The following is a 19,752-nucleotide window of genomic DNA, read 5'->3' on the forward strand; positions in this document are numbered from 1 at the left end:
CAAGTGCATGTGAGAGTTGAAACTTAACCCCAGCTTTTGTTACATTGATATCTTCTGACAGAAATGGGACCCTAAAGTCAATAATTTTCATTTTTTTCACAATACACAATAGTTTATAAACTATGTAAAAAATTAATATCAATAGTATTATGTACGTTAGGATTTTTACAAAATTATGTAAGTTAGGGTTGATATCATATTTACAGACCAATTAATGTTTTCTCTCATTTAGTCATTTTTAAGAAATAGATCATATGGTTGATAAAATTTGATCTTATTCCTAAGTTTAGATAGGATACACATTTTCGGTTATGAACATGATAGTTTGATTTTATTTTATTTTTCCAATTAAAAGCGATGTTCGTTAGTGTAAAATCCACACAAATTATCGACTGTGAACACGATTATTCAATACTGGAAAAGTGGATCCGATCTAAATTTAAAAATGAAATTTAAAGCAAACTTAATGATGAATTATTATTCAATCAATATATATAAAATATAAATAAAATTAGTCAAAATTCTTATTGAAAATACAATATTTAATGAATTTCTTGTTTCTAATATATATATATATATATATATATATATAATTATTAGTATTTAAATTATAAAATAAAAAAATGTATAAAAAATAAGAATATTTTTTATTAAAAAATAAATATTTATTTACATTTAATTCGAATTGAATTTATCCAAATAACATCACTTATCCCTTTTTAAAAATGGTAATATAAAATCCTGAGTTATTATAAAATTCAACAAAAATGTCATTTCCGGGAGTATTTAACACTGTGAATTACGCGGGCCCGAAAACTGACTGTCCTCTTCTTTGACCATTTTCACTATACAAAAAGACAATTTTAACCTTCCGTGGTAAATATACGGCTTATATTGTTTCTTTCATCAACACCTTTTTCTTTGAGAAATTATTTTATGTGCACTATTAATAATTGTGCAGTGATATATTATGAGCAGACAAAACATACAAAAAGAAAGAGACATCACCCACAACTTCCTTCAAATAAAAACAAATATCACTATTTATATATATTACTCCCTCCGTCCCAAGGTAAGTGAGACCTTTTTTTTGGGCACGGAAATTAAGAAAAGTGTATTTTGTGTGTAGGTGAAAAAGTGAAAAGGTGTTTAAAGAGTAAAACTTTTACCAAAAAGGGAAAGAGTCTCACTTATGGTGGGACACCCAAAATAGAAAGAGTCTCACTTACAGTGGGACGGAGGGAGTATTTTTTTGATCGGTAAAATTAAAATTGCAATGAAACAACATACAACCATAACTTGTGCCCTAACTCAATGCAAAAAAGCAACACCACTCACAAACTAGATTTTATACCTAAAACCCCACTTCCCACCGCACTCTCTCCTTTGGAGAGGGCTACATACACTAGTAACACTTACAATGCTTCACACACTACACATAGTAGGGGCAAAAAAACGAAGACAAAAAAAAAAAAAAAAAAAAAAGCTCTAATCCTCTCCATGCCTCCATTTCGTGTTTTATTTTATCGATTCATGCTACCGTACTATAAATTCAGTACGTGCAGATCGAATAAATCACGAAACTAGAACATAAATTGCTCGTCTAAAGATGGGCAAAAAAGAAAAAGTTAGCCACAGCTAGGGATTGCAATTTTTCTTGGCTACTTTTACTTTTGAAGTGGATTAGAATCACACTATTTAACTTTAGACGTTATATGAAATACTAAATATATAAAATACTAAATATATAGGATTTTTGCTTTAAACTTGGTATAAAGCGTTACTGGAAAGTCAATTGTTGAAATTGAGGCGGGAGGTGTAGGTAGCCTTCGGAGCCCAATTCCGAGGGATCACTTCCCTCGCGGACAAGGTTTTTCCGGTGGATAAGGTGGTTAGCCGGACGGAGAATGGCCCTTGTAGAGGGCCGGCGATGATGCACCAACTCGCACCCCAAATATGAGTCATCTCTAGCCATTGGTTCGAGTTAGCCTATATATACACATAAAAATAAATTAAATTAGGTCGATTTTAAGGCCTTTTTTTGTACTCATAAATGAAGTATGTGTGTGTGTGTGTGTGTGTGATGCACTTAAGATTGTGACTTGGCATTAGAGAAGAGAAAGTGGAGGCCTTTTCAGCCAATGGCATGGGATAGAAAGAGAATTGGCCTAACATTTAAAGACATATGTCAAAAGGAATAAATTTCCCAATAAAAATTATTATCAACTAAAGTTAGCTAAGTGAATCTCTTTTTAAAGGCATCCAACACATTGAGTGTCAGAGGCACGTGATTTTAGAGATCTAAAGTTCAATATATATAAGTGTATATATTAATATATGAGATAAAACACAATAGTATAATTTAGAACTATTCAGATTTTGGAATTATGCAATACAGTTTTGTTTTTCTTTCTTGAATTTCATGAGATGGTTCTTCTAAAAGGAGAGCTTCTCTGCTATAGAGAGGTGTGAAAGTGGGAAACTTTATAAAGAAAAATCCATCTAGAAAAAGGGGAAAGCCTCTTTGACTATGGTAAATAAATCATAAAAGAAATTCATATTATTTAATGGGTCCCTAACTGTAAAAGCAACCACATTAGGAAAGTTTATAATAATAATTAATAATCAAAAAAAATATTGGTAATTTAGCTTTTCTTTTGTCACGTGGTAATCTTAACTAAAAATAAATCACAAAAAAAAATGTTAGGTTGAGCAAAATATGAAGTATACAAAATAGAGAATTGCGAGCACCCATACCTCTCTTATGTGCATGGATCCGACATCGCCATCGCCGCCCTCAAATTCGACCAGTAATGAGAGCCAATAATTAGTCGATCCTTCGTTAACGTGAAACGCGATGTTTTTCCCAGGATACTTACACGGAGTTCTGCATGAGATATTTTATTTCATCAATATACATAAATAATAATAAGTGAACAATTTAATTTTTGGACTATCTTGTAACTAATTAATCAGATCCCAATATTTTGTTTGCTAATATATTGGCGACAGAATATTTTTTTCCAGAATTTTTTAAATTATCTTAACCTCATATGTTCAAAGGAGAGATGCAGTAACATTTTGACCAAAAAAAGTACAAACATGTGTGCATGTTTTCTCATGAGTGTCTCCGGCATGACATTTAATAAATAAAATAGGGATTTTTTTTATATAAATTTAATTTTATTCTACAAAGGAAAAGGAAAAAAGAAAAGAAGGTTAGTTAACAGTTAATTAGTTAAACAAGTCCTTAATTATTAATTAAAAGCTAATCATAAAGTGACAAAACAGAACAAGACCGTTAAAAGTAGACTGGATCAAGTAATGCACATTCCACACACACTATCACGGCAGATGCTACGTGGAATAAAATAAACAAATATATAAAGTAAATATTAGTAGTAAATTTTAGTAAGTGTATTTCATCTACAGTCGAGTAAAGTAAATAAATCGAGTAAACATTTACAAGCTCAAAATAAATAAACAAATTTTCACCTGATATAAATATATAAATAAATAAATAATTTTAATGAGTGTAGTAGCATCACACATTACCTCCGGAAGATGACGGGGATCTCACCGCGGTTGCGGAGCTGGCCGCCGTTGCCGGAGACGGCCATCCTGCCGAAGGCGGCGCCGCTGAGGTCGAAGTGCGTGCGGCCGCCGGAGCAGTAGCCGCCGGGACACTCGTCGGTGATGATGACGGTGACCGCGCGGCGCGAGCAGATCGAGCGGTCGAGGCACCGCACCTTGTAGCAGGCGCCGCAGCCCTCGCCGCCCTTGAAGAGCACCGGGCTCACCGCGCCGACGCGCGCGCGGAACGGCTTCACGTCCACCAGCGATCCGTAGCCGCACGCGCCTCCGTCGCTGCCGTCGCCCTCGGGGCTGCCGTACCACGTCGCCGTCGCCGGGGACCAATGCAGGTCCCCCGCCGCGGCGGCGGAGCCGAGCAGAATGCAGAAAACGAGAAGACAGCAGAGGCTCTCCATAATGTGGGGCAAAGCGCAGCAACTGATTTCACGGCGGCGCGTGAAAATCGAGGCGGGAAAGTGCCGACAGTTTGGAGCAGTGTGGAAGGAAGGAACTGAGCTTAAGCGACTGGGGAATTTCTGTTGCTTTTATTTTTATTTTTTTGTTTGGTAATTTGGGAATGAATATATAAAGAGAGGAATTTGGTATTGACGATATGGCCCATGGGGTTTATTTTAATCACGGTGGTGCCATGGGCTTTTGGGGTGGGACCCGGCGACAGTTAAGGCGTTAAATCCGCAGGGCAGCATCCACGTGTAGGGAGGGTAGTTTGGTCATTGAGGAGAGATGATCTATCAACATTCTACCGTTACGTTTTTTCTTTTTTCGTTTTATTTTTATTTAATTTGTTCAATGTTTGGAGGCATGTGGGGAAAGGTTTTTGTTTTTGAGGGGACCGAAAAAACCGTGCAGGGTAAAATCTCATTTTGTTTTTATTTATTACTCTCCCCGTCCCAAACGAAATGTCCTATTTCTTTTCGGCACGGAGATTAAGAAATGTGTATAAAGTAGATAAAGTGGATTGGTGGAAATTATTTAAATATTAAGTATAGAGAGAGAGAGTGTATTGCCAAAAAAGGAAATAAGACATTTCGTTTAGGACAGTCCAAAAAGAAAAACAGGACATTTCGTTTGGGACGGAGTGAGTATATGATTTCGTAATTAATTAACTTTGTTAATTAGATAGTTATTAAGGAAATATGAATTTAAGATATTAATTAAGTTAACACAAAAATTTTATGTAATATCGTGGCACTATAGTATGTGTCAAGAAAACTCATGGTTCAATAGTATATTTGTAAATTTAATGGTATTTTGTATTATAAATATATTAATTTTTATATCTATAATATTTGTGATAAAATCCCATAGTCAAGAAGTAAAGGCTATTTGATTTGCCAGTCCACTACAAACATGGCAAATAGTTAGTGTTAGAGTATCGTCAATTTTCATGTAAATTTTATCAAATTCAAGAATTTTTTTTGTCCCTTCATTTAAAATTGGACAGTTTTAACATATTTTTATAAAAGTTGATATTTTTACATATGCATTATCAAATGTAGATAGTTTTACATGTTAAAAAATAGTTCAAAATTTTGATGATTTTTCAGCCCAAATTTATAAATATTATAAATATTACATGTACTTATTTTTGTTGTTCAACATATAATCTGAGTCAATATTCCCAATCGAGGCTGATGAATCTTATCAAAAGTCATTACATTTAATGATGTGGGGGTGAATTTCCTATGTAATTTATTTTTATTAATAAATCATCTTCCAGCAAAATACGTCAACCTTAATTAGCCAGAATATATTTTGGCTCAAACTATAAATTGAACAACGGATAAATTTAGACTTGAAATACAAACTGAACAACAAATTTAAGTATGAACTATATTTATAATCTGTATAATTCGGACATAAAAAATCAAGAAACAATAGGGCCGGATGGCCCTATTGGTGATTGAAACTTAAATTTTCTCCACAAAATTTAAAATATCAATATTTGACCATCTTTTATGTGCTCTACCTAATCTACCCTTTAAACCCAATAGATCCAACAACTTCCTTTGACCCGGATCCAGATGTAGGGATTAACCCATGCCTTGTCTACCCCCAGACCCCCGACCCCCCACCCACCCACCCCCCCACCCACCACCCACCCCAAGCCAAAAAAAAAAAATTTTTTTTACTTCCCCTGCTTGTCTACCCCCCCCAGACCCCCGACCCCACCCACCCCCCCACCACCCACCCCCAAGCCAATTTTTTTTTTTTTTACTTCCCCTGCCTTGTCTACCCCCCCAGACCCCAGACCCCCGACCCCCGACCCCACCCACCCCCCACCCCCAAGCCAAAAAAAAAAAAAAAATTTTACTTCCCCTGCCTTGTCTACACCCCCTGACCCCCGACCCCACCCACCCACCCACCCCCCACCACCCACCCCCAAGCCAAATTTTTTTTTTACTTCCCCTGCCTTGTCTACCCCCCATACCCCCGACCCCACCCACCCCCAAGCCAAAAAAAAAATTTTTTTTTTACTTCTCCTGCCTTGTCTACCCCCCAGACCCCCGACCCCACCCACCCACCCCAAGGCAATAAATTTTTTTTTTTTACTCCCACTGCCCTGTCTACCCCCTGACCCCCGACCCTACCCCCCCCACCCACCCGCAAGCCAAAAGGAACTTTTTAAACACTTCCCCTAGGGTTTAGATATTCCATTTAGGGTTTAGATTATCCATTTAGGGTTTAGATGTTCCATTTAGGGTTTAGATTATCCATTTAGGGTTTAAATGTTCCATTTAGGGTTTAGATGATGCTGTTGTTTCTATATTTGTTCTGCATGTTTGGCACTTATGGCACTAATAGTGCCATAAGTGCTAAAAAGACCATTTTACTTTATTTTATTTTGAATTTTCGTTGGCACTTATGGCACTATTAGTGCCATAAAATAAAATAATAAAGTAAAATTTTTTGGCTTGGGGGTGGGTGGGGTCGGGGGTCTGGGAGGTAGACAGGGCATGGGGAGTAAAAAAAAAATTCGTTGGCACTTATGGCACTTATAGTGCCATAAGTGCCAAGCTTGGCACTTATGGCACTAATAGTGCCATAAGTGCCTAACCCGACCCGCGTGCCTGATCCTACCCGGCACGCGACCCGCGCTCCTGACCCTACCCAGTCCGCCCAATTAAGGGCAAAAACGTCCCAAAGCTATAAAAATGGCCAAAATTTATGTTTTTTCAATGAGTGGCCATAATTTGTGTTTTATGATTCATTTTGGCTATTCCAAAATTTTACTCAAAAATCAATATGGGATGAAAAGTTTAACTATTTTTTAATAATATTTCCAATTTTATCTATTAACACTATAATTAAAGCATATTGGAAATACTTGGAAATTGTTTTGGGTTGTGATGTAGGCTCCTTACCTTTCAATTACCTCGGTATTAAAGTGGGTAGCAAGGGCAAAAAGGTTGCTGATTGGAAATACTTGGTTGAAAAGGTGAGAAAGAAAATCGATTCGTGGAAAAATGGGAAGTTCTCTCTCGCGGGCCGAGTGACCTTGGTGAAGGCTGTGCTTCAATCTATACCGATTTACCAGCTCTCTTTTACCTGTTTACCAAAATCAATTGTGAGTTCTCTAAATGCTTTACTTGGTAATTTTCTGTGGGGAGGGGGTTCTAGTAAAAGTGCGATTGCTTGGGTGAAATGGAAGGTGCTTTGTGCTTCAAAAGATGAAGGAGGCTTGGGGCTTAAAAATATTGAGTGGTTTAATCAGGCACTTGTCGTTAAATGGTTGTGGCGGTACCTTACTGGAAGGGACATGCTTTGGGCTAAAATTGTTAGGTCCATTTATGGTGAGGTTGAGTGGGGAGAGACAGGTCTGGAAAACGCGGGGAAAGGTAGATTTAGAGATGGGTGGTGGCCGAAGATCGTTTCGGCGGCGGGTGGGGCGAGCAATTTTTGGTTTGTTCAAAATTTGAAGCCAAAGGTGGGGGATGGGAAGACCTTTAAATTCTGGAGTCAGTGGTGGGTTGGACAAAAGCCGTTGAAGTTTACTTTTCCTAGACTTTTTCAGTTGAGTGCTAATAAAGAAGCTGCAATCTGTGAAGTTGGGGAATGGACTGATAATGGATGGTGTTGGGATTTAAGGTGGAGAAGAGAGCTATTTGACAGAGAGAGGGAAGGAGTTTCGGAGTTGCTTAGCCTTGTTTCTGGTACTAATCTGTGTGCAGGTAACAAGGACGGATGGACATGGAGTGGCGACATTGAGAGAGGCTTTACAACCAAGTCCGCTTATGAAGCTATTAAAGATCAAGCAAACGAGACTACGGAGACGGTGGAGGAAACTGATATGAGTACGAAGGTGTGGAAGATCCCTATTCCAAACAAAGTCAAGCTTACCGCATGGAGAATTTTGAAGAACAGAATTCCGACGTGTGACAATCTCTCGAGAAGAAATGTGATGTTGTGTGAAGTTGAGGTGGGATGTAACGCCTGTTTTCATCGGCAGGAATCCACGAACCACTTGTTGATCCACTGTCCAAAGACCTCAAAGGTATGGGAAGCAATCTTTCAATGGCTCGGAGTTAGCATGGCGCAGCCATATGACGTGTCCTCGCACTTTCAGTTCTTTACTAGTTTGAGTGGCCGGAAAAGAAATAAGAAGCTCTTGATGGCTCTTTGGTGTTGTACTACTTGGCTTATTTGGAAAATGCGTAATGAGAGTAGATTTGAGAACAAAAGATGGGAGAGTGCAAACTTGTTTGGAGAAATCAAAGCTAGAGTGTGGAGTTGGGGTAGAATTTTTGGATTTGTTAACGATGGAGTTGGGATTCATAGGTGGATGTCGAATGATGAACCACCGATGATTTTGTAATCTTCTTGGTACTACTGGTGCCTTTTCGTTCTATAATATTTACTTTCCTTATCAAAAAAAAACTATAATTAAAGCATATAATAAGCGAATTGTACTAGACAATTTTGGATAGGCTGGACCCAAAAACCGTTGCAAAAATTGTGTTCATGACTGCAATCACAAGCTCACCCCATACTTGTAAAATTGTTATCAACTCAACATGAATTTGTTGGTGTATTGGACCCATATCCAACTAAATTTATTTTTAAAATTAACAAAACGTCAACTTCAAATTAAAAACAAAAAAATTCAGTAGGGTAGCAATGTTGTTGAAGAAATCCGCATTTGAAGCATGAATAATTTCGTCTCATGCAAGAGTGTGGTGATTAGTATTAATTTGCGGTCGTGGATGATTAATTGATTATAATTATGTGGCTTAATAATACGAAATATTTTTATAATAAGATTTGGTGCAGATAAAAAGAATCAGTTTGTCGGTATGATTTCCTTTGCTTAATAATTCAAAAATCTGCTTCGACTTTTACATTAAATTATTTTTAGCCTCGTGCACTTCTCATGATTAATGCTATCGTATGTAAATATGAACATAATTTTCATGCACGATGAATTTGTGCCTTCAAATGGGAATTTAAGATCTACGATGCATGAATTCAACACCTGCATTCGAATATTGAAGGGAGCGATTTTTTTTAGTGCAATAAATTTAACAACAAATGAATTAATTTTTACAAATAAATACATTAATTTTAATGGTTCTCATGTATATAGGGTTAGGTTATAACGAAAATGACTATTTTCTTTTTTTGAAACGAAAATGACTATTTTCTTGAGGAATGAAAATAGCAAATAATTAGTATAAATCTACAAATAAGCTATTTGTAATGCATGGATAATGTATTCAGTTAATATGGTGAAATTTTTGCTCCCTCCAGGATTCGAATCCAAATTTGAACGACTATTCATATCTTTTTTTTTTATCAGTAAAATTAAATTTTTATTGAGATGAAAAGCAAGGCACAAGAGATGCCAATCAAAACAAGAATGAAAGATTGAAACCCTTTGAGCACCACATGGTGAAAGGGATTCTCAACTCCAAAACTTTATAAACCTCATTCCAACTCCAAAGTCTACCCTTGATCTGTAAAACAAGTCTCTCAATATCCCAAATCTTTCCTTGAAAACGACTCTCGTTTCTTTTTTCCCAAAGCGTCCAAACCGTTCCCACCCATAACGCATTTAGCAATCTTCTTCCTTTCTTCTTTTTGGCAGCAGAGATGAAGGAAGTGTAGTGATGAAGAGTACCTCTAGGATTTGCCGTTTTGATGTGTAACCATTGGAAGATTTGGTCCCACACCGCCGCAGTTTTCGGGCAATGAAGAAACAGATGTTCCGTCGACTCCTCTCCAGCGACGCAGGCGTTGCATCCTCTCTCTTCCCAGCTAATTTGAATTTGTCGTCTTCTCAAGTTGTCACAGGTAGCCAAACGATTTCTAAGACATCTCCACGCCGTCACCTTGGCTTTGTGTGATGTTGGAGCCTCCCAAACCATAGCCATCTCAGCCGGTTGAGTTTGTTGCGCCTCTCTGGAAGCCGCCACCAAATCATAAGCCGACTTTGTTGAGAATTTACCGTCCGTAGTTGCCCTCCAAATCCATCCATCAGTTAAACCTGTAGAAGGGACAAAAGCAGCAACAAGTCTCAAAAGTTCCTCCACCTGTCCAGTCTCCCTTTCCCTCAAATCCCTCCTCCAATTCACCGACCACACCCACTCTTCTCCTTTCCAAAACCCACTCTCTCCGACGAGGCCTTTCTTATTCGAACACAAGTTATACAATCTCGGGAAAGAGAACTTAAGAGGTTTGTTAATAGCCCACACGTCCTCCCAGAACATTGTATTCATCCCATCCCCGAGACGGTGTTGAAGGTGATCAATGAACCATCTATCATCTCTTCCTCCCCCTTTCTCCACAATTTTCGCCCACCACCCCAACTGCCCACTTCTTCCCACCACCGAGCAATCCCCCTCTTCGCCCCAGACAAGTTCCCCATAAATAGATTTGATCACTCTCGCCCACAAAGCTCCCCCATCCACCAAAAATCTCCAAAGCCATTTAATTAACAGAACATGATTAAACCATTCCACATCCCGAAATCCAAGACCTCCTGTTTTCTTATTGGAACACAAGGAGCTCCATTTAAACCAGGTGATTCTTCCCGACTGAGAGCCTCCACCCCACAGAAATCTGGAGAACAAGGAATTGAGATTCTTGAGCACAGTCTTGGGAATGAAAGCGTAGGCCAGTTGATATACCGGAATCGATTGAAGCACCGCTTTAACAAGAGTGATCCTCCCCGCCAAAGAGAGAGGTCTTTTTCTCCAGCTTGCAATTTTGTTTGAGACTTTATCCACCAAGAACTTCCACTCGCTAACACCATTGCTTCGGCCTCCAATTTTGGTTCCCAAGTAAAGACACGGGAAGGAACCAATCTTGCAATGGAGAAACGAAGCCCATGTCCTCTCGACTGACACATTCACTCCCACCGTCATCAGGCTGCTCTTGGCGAAGTTGACAGCAAGATCAGAGATAAAATGAAAGAGAAGCAACAGACTTTTCAGTGATTCCACATTTCGGTCATCAGCCTCTAAAATAAAGATGGTGTCATCCGCGTACTGGAGGTGTGTAATCGGCACTTCATCCTTACCAATCTTAACAGGAAACAATAACTGTCGTTCCACTGCCCTCTCAACGAGCGCATTCAACCCTTCCGCGACAATGAGGAACAAGAAGGGAGACATCGGGTCGCCCTGTCTCAAGCCTCTCTCCATTTTGAAATCTCCCGTTGATGACCCGTTAACTAGGACACTTGCTGTGGCTGACTGTAGACACCCTTGAATCCATTTCCTCCAAATCCCATCGAAGTTCATTCTGTCAAGCAAAGTATCCAAAAAGTCCCATTGAACTGAATCGAAAGCTTTGGCAAAGTCAATCTTAAAGAAGATCCGGCTTCGTCGCTTCTTTTTTGACTCAACAACAGCTTCATTCAAAATGACCGCCCCATCGAGAATGAACCGCCCTTTAATGAAAGCACTTTGATTATCAGAGATGATCGACCCCATCACCTTCTTCAGTCTCCCCGCCAAGATCTTGGCAATGATTTTATACAAGCTGGTAATGAGCGAGATTGGGCGAAATTCATTCAACGAATCAGCCCCTTCTTTCTTCGGTATTAAAACGATAAAAGAAGCATTACCTCCTTTAGGAATTTTACCGTTCGCGTGGAAGTCCTTCAAGACCTGGAGGATATCCTCCTTAACTACATGCCAAGCCGATCTCCAGAATGAAAAGTTAAAGCCATCAGGTCCTGGACTCTTATCGCCAGAGCAGCTCCAGACCGCTTCTTTAACTTCTTCAGGTTCAAAACCTCTAATCAGCCAATTTCTCTCCTCATCAGAGATTTTCCTTCTCACAAAGTCAATGGGAATAACAGGCATCTGTCTATCTTTCCGCTTGAAAAAGGTTTCAAAATGATTTCTCACCCTAGCTTTTACCTCTTCCGGTTTGGAAATCCATGAGTTATCAAAGATCAGTCCGCCTATGTCATTCTTCAACCGCCTCCCTTTAATCGCTTTATGGAAGAAGCCAGAGTTCACATCTCCCTCCTTAAGCCATTTCAGTTTAGCCTTCTGTTGTAAAGTCTTCTGCTTATGCTTCAGCTGAAGGGAAAGGAGAGCTTGGAGCTCATTTCTTCTGATAACATCCACTTCGCCTAAACAACTCTGCTCGTCAAGCTCATCTTTCTGTTGTAACTCCTTCTTTAATTCGTGAATTTTAGAATCAATTTCACCAAAGGATGTGCGATTCCAAACTTTTAAAGCCTCGCGAAGTTTCTTCAATTTCTCCTTAACCACGAAAAAGCTCCATCCCTGACAGTCAGTCCCCGTCCACACTTTCTTTACAACATCTTCAAACTCCGGGTGATTTGTCCAAGCATTTAGGAACCTAAAAGGTTTTGGTCCCCAATCCTCCGTTCTAGTAGTGAGAACAATCGAACAGTGATCCGAGATCGAACGCTTAAGACCGCGTGCAGAACTTCCTTCCCAAGTAAGGATCCAAGTTTCGTTAACAAGGAAACGATCGATCTTGCTCTTGCATTTGCCATTGGGCTTGTACCAAGTGTACTTTCGACCTTGTGTATGAATTTCCTTCAGATCGTTCCCCCCAATAAATTCCTCGAAAAACCTCGCCTCCGACGCTCGAAACGTCTCCCCGCTACCCACCCTCTCTTCTCTTCTCCTGACTGCGTTAAAATCTCCCAAAATACACACACTTCGATCCACATTCTGTTCAACAATAGAACCAATTGCATCCCAGAGAATCCTCTTATCCTTTGATTCAGTTGGCGCATAAACATTGATAATGCAACACAAGAGACCGCCCTTCTTGTACCTACCGTTAACAACCACGGCCCCCGGTAAATCCCAAGAACTAGATGCTTCGAATACCTCCCTATTCCATAAACACGCAATTCCCCCAGCTCTCCCCTCAGAGTTCCTGATTGCCTTATCTGTGTTATTAAACCCCCACCAAGAATTACAAAAGACATCACTAAAAGTCTCCATTTTTGTCTCTTGTAAACAACAAATGTCAATCTTATGCCCTCTTACAAGTTCAAAAACATCTCGCTGTTTCGCAATGCTCCCCAAGCCCCTAATGTTGTATGACAGTAAATTCATGGACAATTCATCTGACACCCAGCATTATCGAAGGAAAGGAAGTTACCTTGCATCTCGATTTGGCGGACAATGACCTCTTCTTCAGTCTGACTTGAAAGCCCTAACTTCTTCCCAAAGTCCCAGATTTTCTGACCTGAAATTCCCCCCTCCTCTGTCAAAAGTAACCCTTTTTGAATCTCCCCAGCGTCTTCCTCCCCTACGGCCTCCTCCCCTCTCCCATTTAGTGGTTCTATTTCAGAGATGAAACGCCCCCAATTCTCCTTCTCCCTCGCTCTATTCTTCTTTTTCCCTTTACCTTTTTTTCCATTTATGCATCGGGGATCAACTCTTTTGTTGTTGGAAGGCAACCTCGCTTCCCCTGCTTGGTAGCCCAAAGAATCATCGTTTTCGGTCCTAGCCACTTCCTCAGCATGGTTGTTTTCTTCTACAATAACATTCACGTCGAGACTCTCACTGTTATCTTCCAGATCGTCAATTCCCCCTTGTACAAGAATGGGTTCCTTTTCTCTCACAGCAGGAACCGTGAGCAAGGAAAGAGGTACCTCACAAAAGTTTTCGACAGGACGACAAGGGAACTCCAATAAGTTTCCACTTGGGCTTTTGTCTTGGTCCTTTGAGTTTTCGGCCCAAAGGAGGCAATCCTCCTGCTCGGCCCTGCAAGAAGACTGGCTTAAACCTTCGGCAACAACCACATTCAAAAGCATTTTCGAGCCTCCCAACGTTGTATCCTCATGATTGGTAACCTCGACTGAGGTGTCTGCAACGATTTGTTGCGAAAGAATCGAAGAGTTCATTTCTTGGAAAACCGAAACGTCTTGCGAAGGAATCGAAGAGTTCAATTCTTGGAGAACCGAAACGTCTCCATTTCCCACACCGATGTCGTCCATCATTCCGATTGTAGCAATAGCCGGATCCATGGACTCCGCTCCGTCCGACCATCCTGAATCCGATTTCGTTTCAGATTCCGACTCATCTAAATCCGGTTCTCCGATCAAGGACGAGAGTGGGTTATCCTGAATTTCTTCAATGCGAAGTGTGAAACTAGCTCCATCAATGTAGCACTCAAATACTTGCTCAATGGATTTGAGACCTGTAGAGATTTGGATCAAAGCTTCGTCCAATTTCTCTCTTTCCTTCGTTAGTTCGTGAATTTTCAATACCCGGCCAAAGTTTGCCGTCACCGAATCAAAGAAACGAGAGTTCCATGCATGAAGCGGGATTCCAATCCATCTCGTCCAAATAGCTCGCTGCTGGTGCACATCAACGAAGTTCCATTTCCTCTTCCAAAGAAACCAGAAGTCACTCCATTCATCCAACTCCTTGAGAACTTCTTGTGTTGACAGTTCGCAAATACTTCTGATGAGCACCAAACTTCCCCCCATCGTCGAAACTTTCAATTTCCCGGCACATTCGCTGTTGATTTCTTCTTTTATTTCATCCCAGGAGAAATCATCTTTTATGAAACCTGTGAATGTTCCTTCAAGCCACTTTGAATCCTCCTCCGAAGTTTTGAATTGTAGCTTTTCTCTTGTGCAGGGTTCTCCTTCAGAGACTCCAGTGAGAACTTCTTTAAAAGAAACTCCCGGCTTCTTCTTTGCAGAATCCAAAAAATGGAAGCAATCTGGTTTCTTTCCAATATCTCTTTTGGTGTCGAACCTCTTTTTTTCTTCATCCTTCACCACCCTCTCAAACCTTGGTTTAAAAACCCTAATTTTGTAGCTTCCAATCCAAAGTTGATTCAATTGTTCAAGCAGACCTTCCGTGTCCTCGACACCTTCGAATCGAACAAAGCCGAAAGGCTTCCCTTTTTTATCTCTCTTATTGGGACAGAAAATGTCAGTCGGGACGCGAATGGCACCAAACTTCCTTCTCAAGAAATCAAAGCTGCAATCTTCTGGGATGTTGTTAAAGAAGAAGGTGACTATCTGGGATCTCGAAAGAGGTTTAACCCCAGTTCCACTCCTCCAAGTGTTCCGCTGCCTATGAAAATTATTGCTCTGTTGATACACCACATTGACTTCTGCTCCGGTCCTCTCGTGCCCCCTTCTCCTCACCACCCTCCAAACCTCCTCACGACACATGCTCTCCGGTCAATGAACAAGGAAAAATCAAGGTATTCAACAATCTCAAATATCCATTCCAGTAAGCATTCATATCCAATCAAGATCAGTTTCATAACAGAAAACCATTGCAACCACCAATTACAGTATGTATGAGAACTCTATTCTTTTTTTGCTAAGACAAATCAGTGCAAACCCAAACTCCAAACTCCAAACCATACGCCATTTTCATAGTAGAGAAGAGACTACAACTTAGCTTAAAGAGAAGTGATGGCTGCCCTGCTCTGAATCGGACCTGCTCTGAATCTGAATACGGTACGGCGAGAAACCGGGAGGATTTGACCGAGGGATATTTGGGAAGAAGACAATCAGATCTTGGCCGAGAGAGACTACCGGCGTTGAGATCGGTTGCTAGCTGGGAGGCGTTGAGCGACAGGCTCAGAGCTGGGTCTCGCTTGAACGGTCTGCTGGGTCTCACTCGAACGGTCTGCTGGGGTCTCAGGCCCTCTGCTCTCGCCAAGTCGCCTCACTCGAACTGTCTTCCGGGAGGTTGGGTCGCTGCGTCGGCTGGACTACTGGCAACGGCTGGATCTGGTGGCAGTGGTTGCGACGGGGCGGCGGGTTTGAGTGAGACTGAGGCGTCAGTCAGATCTGGGCGTGGGTGCTGGCTGCTTGCTGCTGGCGCTGAAGCGGTGCTGGCCTGCTGGCTGCTGCCTGCTGGTGCTGGGCGTTGCTTCTTCAGGCCGCCGGAGACACGCCGTCGCCGTGCTGGTGTGGCCGGCGTGCGGGAGGTGCTGGTGTGGCCGGCGGCTGGGACTGGGAGGCAGCTGCCAGGCTGAACGCAGAAGCAGAAGCCACAGAAGAAGGCTGAGCACAGGAGCGCCGGTGGCCGGTGGGATGTCGGCTTCCCTACTGCGCTTAAAGGTCGGCTACGACTATTCATATCTTACAAGCGGCTTATTCGTTGATTTGTATTAGTTTATTCATTATTTTTATTTTACACGATAAATTTGAATATCTGACATTCCAGATTCATTCTGGTTGCTCATTACATTTGATCTCTCTCCATCCATTAATCAAAAATATATAACTGCACATGCGCAGTGCGCGCACACGTATATATGAATTATAAAAAAACATGATTATATATATAATAGTGCATTGTTGTATACACAAAAAATGTACTCCCTCCGTCCCAAACGAAATGTCCTTTTGGGCTGTCCCAAACGAAATGTCATGTTTCCTTTTTTTGGCAATACACACACTCTCTATACTTAATAATTAAATAATTTCCACCAACTGACTTTATCTACTTTATACACATTTCTTAATCTCCGTGTCGAAAATAAATAGGACATTTCGTTTGGGACGGAGGGAGTATGAGATCTACGGTATTACAATAAGATTGAGATTTACTTGATCCTAAGCATATATCTATATAATGAGTGGTTTAAATGTATCCAGATGTTTTTGTACATAAAATATTAAACGAATTTCAGTTTTTAGATCATAAATATCTATAATGAGTTCATCATTTATATAAATTTGTGGTGCAGCGTTCGACAATTGTAACTAGTGATTTTTTTTTTTTTTTAATTTATAATCTTTTATGACGAATTCATAATATTTTATAGAATTTATTATAGTATATTGAAAATAATCGTTACAAAGAGTATCGGCACATGACAATTCCATCTCAAGAAGAAAGATTGTAAAATGTTGTCAAGGTTTCAATTCTGTCTCATTTAATACTCATTCATTTATTTAGGACACCACCACCCCTTCTAGTTCTGCCATTTATTTACATCAGTAAAAGTACATGATCCACGTGCTAAACCACAATATAAAAACAGTAAATTTATACATTCACATCATATTATGGCCCATTATAAAATAGGTTAACCAGAAGAAAGAAAAAATTAATTTATTAAAAATAATTTAAAATAAATAGAATTAAATTAGTTCAACATTGCAGTTATTTTTTTTCTTTTTAATAATTTTTTTAAATAAAATAAAAAATCCAAAAGCTACAATATAGATAAAACAGTAAAATTAGCTAAAAGTTCTTTGTTTCTAAAAACCAAAAATGTTAAATATTTTTTTATTTAATTAACTAATTTATGATATGATTATCATGTGACCAAATAGCACCCGTTGTACAAAAATTAATATTAGAAAATAGAGAAGGCCGTAAAACCCTTTTTTGACTATTTGATCCACATTTTCCCTAATAGTCAATTTATCGATTTTGGTGAATGAAATATCTTAAATACTAGCTAGTTATAATATAGTATATAGTGTGAAGGATGCCACAAACGTTGAAAATGACACTACATAGAGCAGCCCTCTGCCTAAGTCGTGTTCACCCCTCATTTTGTTCATACCATATCATGTCATTGCATGTTTCAATTATTTTTCTAATGATAAAAATAATAGTAGTATATAATTACTATATGATCGCGTCACCTTACATTCATAAAATGGTCCAATTGTTGTATGGAACAAATTTTAATATTTGTCACTGAAAATTAAAAATTTAAAAATTATGTATCATAATTTTGTAATTAGTCCAAATAATTTATTATTAATCCAAATAATTATCCCTAAATGGATGAGTGGACACTTGTTAACTTTTTATTATATTAAAAAATAATGCATTTCATTTCAGCAGCACCAGATATACTAAGGAAATTTTATTGGACCTAGCAATTTAATTTAGAGGCACGTCCGTGTACATTTTAATGCATGGTGCATCCATACTATTTAAATATTAATTGAAGAATTTAATATATTTTAATTAGAGATTAATAATTTTTGTTTGACTTTAATACGTTCTAACCCCTAATTAATTAGTACGTAACTGCATATGTTCGATGATCGCACCATTTTTTTGAGCTTTTGATATTTAAAGAAAACTTTGTGCGAGATTGTAGTAATCTCTTATTATTAATTAGAGATTAATATTTTTTAATTTAAAATTAATAAAATTCAGTTTGCCCTATTAGTAGTTGCATCTGTCCTCGCGATGCCAGGACAAATGTCGACGATCACATTAGTTTTTTTTACGTTTGATATACTCCCTCTGTCTCACAAAAACATGAACAAAGAGAAATGCACGGGTTTTAAGAAATGTTAGTTGAGAGTTAAAGTAAGTGGAAAATGGGTCCCACTTTAAAAGGTGTTGTGAGAGTAATGAATTAATTAAGGAAAAGTAGCGGTGGGCCATGATGTACTAAAATGGAAATATTCATGTTTTTGTGAGACACCCCAAAATGGAAAAACGTTCATGTTTTTGTGAGACGGATGGAGTATTTTTTTTTTTTGCTTAAGATCATGGGCGGATTTAGGATTAAACATTAGGGGCTGAATTTACTGAATTACGGCGTCTGAAAATAGTTGCAGGGAAGCAAAAAAATTTTAGCATTGAGTACACTTTATTTTCATGCATCTTTTTAACAGTCACTTAATATAATCAATAGCTCTTCGCAATTCAATTAATTTAACATCAAGTAGATTGAAAACATATAAAGACATACTTTTATGCATTTTTTTAAAAAATGTTCCATCTTCTAATCAAATAAACTAATTTTCATCATTAATAGTTCGTGCTTTTACTTTTAACTTGAGGGTTAACTCAAATTCAATAATAAAAATTAATTAAAAAAGAAAAATAGGATAAAATAACATAAATTTAACAAATCAATGTACAATGTTAGGCAATTAATAATGAATAGATGGATACTAAGCTATAGTTATTAAGACAATGTATTCTATTTTTTCTTGTATTTCTTATATATATATAATAAAATAAAATAAAATAATATATATATATATATATATAAATAGTAAAAAAAATCTCGAAAATTATGAGGAGGCTTCCCCCCTGATATATGTCTAATTTCATAAAGTGATTCAATATCCAACCAAATGTAAACACGAAAAAGTTTTGTGACAAAGTGGGATTTATTTTTACCCTCAAAAAAATAAAATGGCGAGATGAAGTCTTAAAAGTATAAATGATATTGAAGCTCTATTATTGAATAGAATATGATTAAAGCACTGAGTTCCACTATTCATGTGTTAGCCAACTCTTAAAGCACTGAGTTCCACTATTCTAGCACTATTGCTAGATTGTGCAGTTAACTTTATAAGCTGGATTTTCAAACACTAATACATTAGTCTTAACAATAATACGTCTATTATATATATACATTCCTCTCCATTATCTATAAATCATGATTATTTTTCAATTTTTCTTGACCAATATTATTGCATTGTGTCTCTTGCACGATCACTAAATAATGGATTGGTTTACTAATCACATTAACTGTATAACCAGTGCATTATGTTAAGGTGTATTCAGTTGTAAGTTCGTTTACTAATCATTTTAGAGAGAGAGAGGCAGAGAGAGTTAAGAAGGAAGTAAAAGAGTTGGTTTACAATCAAATATAGACTGGTCATACCTGAACACATGCTCAACATGCTACCGTTTAAGATCCCAAATTTTTGAGGCCCTATTTTTCTTTTTATATAGTATAGTATATATA

At 38.5% G+C, this 19,752-nt stretch overlaps 1 protein-coding gene across 1 annotated transcript; it reads right to left on the reverse strand.

Moving 5' to 3' along the window:
* Positions 1 to 1,315: 1,315 nt before the first annotated feature.
* On the reverse strand, positions 1,316 to 4,129 carry LOC131012574 (expansin-B3-like). The gene is made up of 3 exons (XM_057940556.1): positions 3,556 to 4,129; positions 2,758 to 2,887; positions 1,316 to 1,989 (listed from the first exon to the last, which is right to left on the reverse strand). The coding sequence occupies exons 1-3, from the start codon at positions 3,987 to 3,989 to the stop codon at positions 1,792 to 1,794; spliced, it is 762 nt and encodes a 253-aa protein (XP_057796539.1). The 5' UTR covers positions 3,990 to 4,129; the 3' UTR covers positions 1,316 to 1,791.
* Positions 4,130 to 19,752: the final 15,623 nt, after the last annotated feature.

This window comes from Salvia miltiorrhiza, chromosome 2 (genome assembly GCF_028751815.1).
Source record: "Salvia miltiorrhiza cultivar Shanhuang (shh) chromosome 2, IMPLAD_Smil_shh, whole genome shotgun sequence".
NCBI lineage: Eukaryota > Viridiplantae > Streptophyta > Magnoliopsida > Lamiales > Lamiaceae > Salvia > Salvia miltiorrhiza.